The sequence below is a fragment of the Manacus vitellinus genome, unplaced genomic scaffold, assembly GCF_001715985.3.
Source record: "Manacus vitellinus isolate BGI_N305 unplaced genomic scaffold, ASM171598v3 scaffold_1_pilon, whole genome shotgun sequence".
Taxonomy (NCBI): domain Eukaryota; kingdom Metazoa; phylum Chordata; class Aves; order Passeriformes; family Pipridae; genus Manacus; species Manacus vitellinus.
The window spans coordinates 27,016,153-27,023,805 of NW_021939396.1; the positions used below are offsets into that span (position 1 = coordinate 27,016,153).

General features: G+C 39.6%; 1 protein-coding gene across 1 annotated transcript; it reads right to left on the reverse strand.

The window, feature by feature from the left end:
- Positions 1-6,857: 6,857 nt before the first annotated feature.
- Positions 6,858-7,296, reverse strand: LOC103763182 (nucleoplasmin-like). Its single transcript, XM_029959293.1, is given in 2 exon segments — positions 6,858-7,149; positions 7,151-7,296. Coding segments are annotated over 2 exon segments (438 nt in total).
- Between the last annotated feature and the right edge of the window lie 357 nt (positions 7,297-7,653).

Here is a 7,653-nt window from a genome sequence, read left to right on the forward strand (position 1 = left end):
AGATACAGGTGTTCCATAACAGGTCAAAGGAATACGTTCATCTCATATAATAAGTACTTGTTTCCTGGGGCAACTTCAACACTGAAGTTACTTTGCTTGATACAAAAACTAAAGTGACACCAATCCCACCACCAGCCCTTGAATTTTATGTCCTAATTTGCTTATATTAAAAGACCACATTAATAACTGAGCTGGTGGATTTAATGTCTTTAACGACCCTGATTCTGAAGTGCATTGAGAAATAAGATATTCCACTGACATTAGTACTTGTTGTTGCCTAAAAAATTGGGAGACAAAAAACTCACCAGGTTAATTTAGTAGATATAAGATATAGAACAAGTCTTTAATAAAGGCATTCTGGCGCAAGGAGTACGATAGAGGCGCGCACCCGTGTCCAGTGGTTCTACAATTATATAGCATTATCCATCCAAACCCAGAACTATGCACCCCCCAGGCATACCTCTCCAGAATTGAGTCGGGGGGTCCCAAGACCCCTTTCTTCCTCATCTTCCTCTTCTTTATGGCACATACTGTCTTTGAAGCTTCTCCAAGGTTCTGGGCTTGAAGGTTGCTTTAACTGTGATGGTATCTTGTTCAGCCCCGGGGTGCATATGTTTTAAACAGAATGTGTTTACTATAGTCTGGCCTTGAAAGGAGCCTAAACAAGCGTAAAGAATTTAGAAAATTCCATATGAAATGGGGGAATAGGGTTTGGTAAGTGTTAACTACTATTCTAAAATGTGANCTTTAATTAAACCAAATTTTGGATAGCCAGATGGTGAGATAAATCTCATGCTCTGAGTAAGAATATTAGCAGGTATGCATTAATATGTGAATAGCCACTCTAGTTTTAAATTGTTTACTGTCAGGACTCAGGACTGTTTGTCAGGACTGTTTTATAGTTCCTCTGTGTTAGCTTAAACACTTTATTTTTAATAAAATAGACAAGCACCACGAATAAACTACTACAATTTTTTTTCTTTTTATAGCACATACAACACCAACAGTTTTGAATAAGGGTTGTCATGCATTATTCCTCCCAAAGTAAATTATTTAAATATCCCTTGATTTTCCAACATGAAATTTTGACTCCAGCAGGTGGGATCAAAATAAATATATCAACATTGAAAAGGATATCAGGGTAAGAAAAAGTTGTCAACTTTTGGGAATACTATGGGAATACAGTAACTCCAAACTGTTCAATGCAGTAAAGATATCCCTGCTCTGTATGATAAACCTCAGGAAGCTGTCTTGTTTATGCAGTTGGAAATTCAATTTTCCCTGTATGCAGAAAAAATAACTCAGTGACAAGGGATTCCCTTCTGCTAGCTTCTCTGAACATTTATTTTAATTAAATTGGATACTGAAAAAAACCCCTATTGTGACTAAAAGCTTAATAGAAAATTGTATAAACAAGCAATAAGCATAAATTTAGTACTAAAATTTGTATGTTAAACAGGAGAGAGTTATGGCCCCAGACCAAATCATGTGGGCTGACTTACAGCCCCACTGTTTAGGTCTGTTTAGCTTTTTATATCCACAACATAGAAAGGTGGTTACATCCACAACATAGAAATTGTGCTGGGGCCTTCTTTGTGACACCCATATAAAATTCAAGTGTTTTAGACATGTTTTCCTCTGCTCAAATTATTTGAAGCAATGCTAACTCTATATTACAGTTGTTATAGGGTGAAATTATAGTCCCTGCAGTGTACTTTGTGGAATGGCAGAAAAATAGGTGGAGCATTCAGATGCATGAACTCTACTGTGTGAGCTGGAAGGAGGCAAACCTGGCTCAGCCTCATGCTGTCTGCTCTTTGGAATTGATTCTTGCTGAAAATCGCCTAAGCAATATTCATGCTTCATGACTGAGAGTGCAAGCTGGAGTCATCCAAACACAGCTAACAGTTCTACAGCATGAACAGTCAAAACCACAAGTTATTAATTACCTTTTTGTCTTCAGCATTGTAATCATACTTAGCTCAGTTCTGCTAAAGTTTAGAAAAACTAACATGCATTGGCCCATGAAATTCCAGTTTGTTTCCGCTTGGTGCTTAAGGCTTCACCACCACAAGGAGAATGAGGCAGGTCTGAGCAAGTTCTTCCTTCTTCCTCAGCATCCCACTTCCCTCCGGTAAGTTCCCAGACAAAATCTGTATATGACAAGACCCCAAACAAAACCAGCAACACTTTCCCTGCAGTCTGCACAACACTCTCAGTTAAAGTAGATTTAAAAGCTCCTGTGTTTACACGGCGTTTCTACCAAGATTTGGTTTAGATAAAACCACCATAACAAGATAGAATTGTTACATGCAATTTTTACCAGGATGTGACATTTAAATCATATACAATGAAGTTTTATCTAGCATTGGGCAGCCTGTTGACATAAGGTAACTGAATTGGGATCCTGATTGAGAGAGTGAATACATTCTGGAGACAGCTTTGGACAATTTAACAGCTGGAACATAATTTAAATGTCTCAATATGGATAACCAATAACACCAATGGTTATCCAAGACATCTTCATGTAGCTGGTGGGTATGCCACACATCTGTGTGTGATCCTATGCTCCAGACCCTAAATGAATCCAGGATGTCTTACATGCCACTAGGTGTTTAGGTAGCAGGACCAAGTCTTATTTCAGAATGAGTTTTAGGTTCTGCTTTCTATGGAGCTATGTCAGCTCACAGCTTCTATCATCTGGAGACTCTGCAGTCAGTGACAATACCACGTCTGCGAACTACAGTGGGAGTTCAGATATGTGGCTGACACTTTACCCAGCCATCAAAGTTTAGGGGTCTTAACAAATAAATAGAAAAGCCTCAGGGAATATTCAACACTGAATCATTGAGTAATATATTGGCAGGATTGAAGATGCAAATCTCTTCTGATATGTTATTTGTCCTAGTAAATCAGAATTACCAATACTATTAAATATAATACTGCTCTGTCAGACAGATAAGACTCACTATGATTAAGACAGCTGACGTAATACTGTTCCAAGGCAAAGAGGTTTTTTTTCTACTTGTGTATTTAATACGATCCAAATGTGTCAGAGTTTCCACTAGGTGATTAAGTTCTAACAGATTATTCTAAGAAAAGCACCTTAACGAAATTTCAAACACTGTATTCACTGCATATTCAGAATCATCATAAATACTTAAAACTGTTTATTCATCCAATAAGCAACTGGATTTATCTCTCCAGAAAAAGGGAATTGAACACCAGGCTGCAATCACATTATTAAACACTTCAGATCATGAAAGTACAGTGAAGTGACAATATTGCTATTCTGTAGGTTATGACTGCGGTCAGACTAACATAGTCAAAACATACTACTTCAAAGATCAACATTTTCTTCAGTACAGAAGACAAGTTGAGAACATGTAAGTGGGACAATTGTCAAAGGTAAATCATTCTTACTATTTGTGACAGGGTTTATTTGATACAAATATCAATTATATGAATTGCATATCACACCCACTAAAACATTAAAATAATATGTAGCTATCAGATTTCATTAACTGTTACAAGATTTTGGATTAGTGTGCAGAAATCAGACTCCTAGCCATATGTTTTGGGCACAAACTAGAGAACTAGAGTGAGTAGAGGCTAACCTTGAATTATTTTTATGGTCTTTTATATTCTTGAGTTGTTTGAGAATAGCAAATTAGACATCCAAAAATCAGATTATAATTCAATAAGAAAATATTAAGAATAAAATGAAATGGAAGAAATTATTTTTTAGCCTTTCATCAAAGATGTTAGTGTTTGCTTAGGAGAAAGTTTTAGCAAAAAAATTTTTATTTCATATTTTGTTTCTGTTTACACTGTGTTTTTCATAGAAATATTTTTTTCATAAAAATGTTCATTGAGAAAGAAAATTTTGATAAAAAATGTTATAAAACTTCCTTAAGAAGTTTAAGGAGTTCAAGAACATCTAGGAAACCTTACAGCGCACAAATCCGTGGGAGCTGAAGGAACTGACCAAGGAAGTGGCTAAGCCACTCTCCATCATATTTGAGAAGTAATGGCAAGTTTCCTACAGACTGCAAAAAGTGAAATATAACTCTCATTTTTAAAAAGGGAAATAAGGAAGACCTTGTGTAGGAATAGATACATTTCCAGAAGAATTTATAATGGGAAGTTAGAACTCATTTCGCTAGGAAGGCTTTCAGCCTAGGGTGGTGGCCCTTTCTCAAAAGCAGTTTCAATGCTTCTCCCCCCTCCCCAATTCCCCCACATAGCAAGAGAAGTTCTCAGCCTTGCTCTCTGGTATGCAGAGAGAGAACACATTTACAGACATGTACGAGGCCTCCTTGAGCCAGAGATAGTGGGAAGGAGAGAGAGAAGATACAAAAACCTTGGAAGAGGAGAGGCTTTGCCTTTTGCCCCGGGGCCCGATGTGTGCACCATTGTAAAAAAGTGGTCCTTGCATTTGAAATAAACATTTTTTTTTAATCCTTCCGCTGCCTTGACATTCTTGGGAAGAATACCTGTGTATGTTTACCTTACACCCAGGTAACTACAGGTCAGTCGGTTTCACCTGAGTACCTGGTAAGATGGTGGAGTAGCTCCTCCTGGAAACTGTGTTAAGGGATGTGGAAAATAATGAGGTCACTGGTGACAGTCAACATGGTTTCACCAAGGGCAAATCATGCCTGGCAAATCTGGTGGCCTTCTACAGTGGGGTTACAGAAGTGGTGGACAAGGGAAGTGCAGCTGACATCATCTACCTGGACTTGTGCAAAGCATTTGACACTGTCCCTTGTGACATCCTTTTCTCTAAACTGGAGAGACACGGGTCAGTAGATGGACCGTTCAGTGGATAAAAAATTGTCTGGACAGTTGCACTAAAAGGGTAGCTTTCAAAGGCTTGATGGGTAAGTGGGAAGCAGTGATGAGTGGCATTCCACAGGGGTTGGTATTGGAACGAGCACTCTTTAACATCTCTGTTGGTGACACAGACAGTAGGATCGAGTGCACTCTCAGAAAGTTTGCCAACAACACCATAACTATATAACATTATGTTATATAACCTTATGTTAACTAAGTTATGCTATATATATATATATATGGCCTTAATATATGGGTCTATAGAAAGGATAGTCTCTTGTCTTTCTTTTTTCTTTTCTTCTTCACTCTCACAATTACCCTTCCCTCCCTTAAAAGCCTTTAATATTAGTCAAAGAGAAAGGAAGATAAATTATTACATATCTCCTCTACAGTGTAACACAAGATTTTCTCAAAAATGCTGCAGCCCAAGTGCTGCAGGGAGACATGGATTTTATTAAACCATTAGAACATACAAAATTAGTAAGATATTAATCCAATGTGGATGACATGCAGACAAGGAATAATATATTGGGAAAGAATAATAAAAACCAAATTATCAAAATGGAGATGAAGATTATGGTGAATTATCTTAAAAATTACAAAAAAGTAGAGGTGCCTGGCCATGTCTTAAAATAAGACATAGATACAGGTGTTCCATAACAGGTCAAAGGAATACGTTCATCTCATATAATAAGTACTTGTTTCCTGGGGCAACTTCAACACTGAAGTTACTTTGCTTGATACAAAAACTAAAGTGACACCAATCCCACCACCAGCCCTTGAATTTTATGTCCTAATTTGCTTATATTAAAAGACCACATTAATAACTGAGCTGGTGGATTTAATGTCTTTAACGACCCTGATTCTGAAGTGCATTGAGAAATAAGATATTCCACTGACATTAGTACTTGTTGTTGCCTAAAAAATTGGGAGCCAAAAAACTCACCAGGTTAATTTAGTAGATATAAGATATAGAACAAGTCTTTAATAAAGGCATTCTGGCGCAAGGAGTACGATAGAGGCGCGCACCCGTGTCCAGTGGTTCTACAATTATATAGCATTATCCATCCAAACCCAGAACTATGCACCCCCCAGGCATACCTCTCCAGAATTGAGTCGGGGGGTCCCAAGACCCCTTTCTTCCTCATCTTCCTCTTCTTTATGGCACATACTGTCTTTGAAGCTTCTCCAAGGTTCTGGGCTTGAAGGTTGCTTTAACTGTGATGGTATCTTGTTCAGCCCCGGGGTGCATATGTTTTAAACAGAATGTGTTTACTATAGTCTGGCCTTGAAAGGAGCCTAAACAAGCGTAAAGAATTTAGAAAATTCCATATGAAATGGGGGAATAGGGTTTGGTAAGTGTTAACTACTATTCTAAAATGTGATAGACTATACAGTTACATTAAAATATACAAAAAGCTAAAAAATCCTAAAAATTCAAAGGCATCAGTTGAAATACTGGAACATCAGTCAGAAGAATCATAGAATCATACAATTACAGAATAAGTTGGGTTAGAAGGGACCTTCGAGATCATCAAGTCCAACCCTTGATCCACTACCACTGTGGTTACTACACCATGGCACTAAGTGCCACATCCAGTCTCTTTTTAAAAATCTCCAGGGACAGAGAATCCACTACTGCCCTGGGCAGCCCATTCCAATGTCTGACCACCCTCTCTGTAAAGAAATTCTTTGTAATATCTAACCTAAACCTCCCCTGGCACAACCTGAGACCATGCCCTCTTGTCTTGTTTTTTTTTTTTTTTTTAATTATTTCCAGGGTATCTGCACTTCCTATTATTATCACAATAAAAGGGGGGCGGGGGGGGAAGCATTTCTGCAAACATGGGAGGAACGGAGGGGGTCAGGAGAGGAGATAAGGAATGACACTCAAAGCCCAGACAGTTTGTGTCCCTCTGCAAAGATCCGTTGCATTTGGCACAGGGCACTGGCAGCTCCTGGCAAGGGATGTCCCCACCATTACATCAGCTACACTCAGACCTCTCTGAGCTGCCCCTGTTCTATGATTCCCCATCGTCATCCTCATCTCCTGCGTCTTCCTCCAAGAACTCTTCCTCCTCGGCTTCAGAGCTGGCATCATCTTCCAGGGTGATGCACTGCCCGCTGAGATAGACTGGCCCAGCCCCACACTGGAGCATGACGGTGACGGGAGGGACCAGCTCCAGAGCTTTGGGGCTGATCATGGGCAGCACTGAGCTCCGCAGTGCTGCGATGGGCACCAGCCTGTGCTCCCCGGAGGCGTTTTTGGAGTCCACAGCCACCACGTACAGCTCGTCCCTGGCATCAGTCCCCCATTCTCAGCAGCACCAGGTGCTCCAAGAAGTCATCGCCCTCCTTCACCACTCAGCTCCGGGCGCCTGTGCCCAGCTGGCAGCCCCACAGTTCAGCCATGGGCCTCTCCTCCGACAGCAACCGGGAGAAGGGAAGCGAGGTGTCCATCCCCCACGGCAGATCTGACACCAGTGACCAGCTCCCGTGGGACAAACAGCAGAGAAAACAGCACCCAGAGAGCAGCCAGAAGTGGGATGTTTACCAGTACTTGAAAAGAGAATTGCACTTTTAGAAATAAGTAACACTTTATGGCACATAACCAGACCCTGAAAATTATTACTAACTTTGCATCAATGTTATATACTTGTTTATATACAATGTTTATATATATATATACAATAATTATACTACTCAGTCCTTGATGTGCTAAAATTCTAGAGAGAAATATGATGGTCTTGGTTTTTCAAGCAAAGGTCAACTCTCTTGTAGTAAAACATTCCCTGTAACTGAAAGCTGGTAATAGTT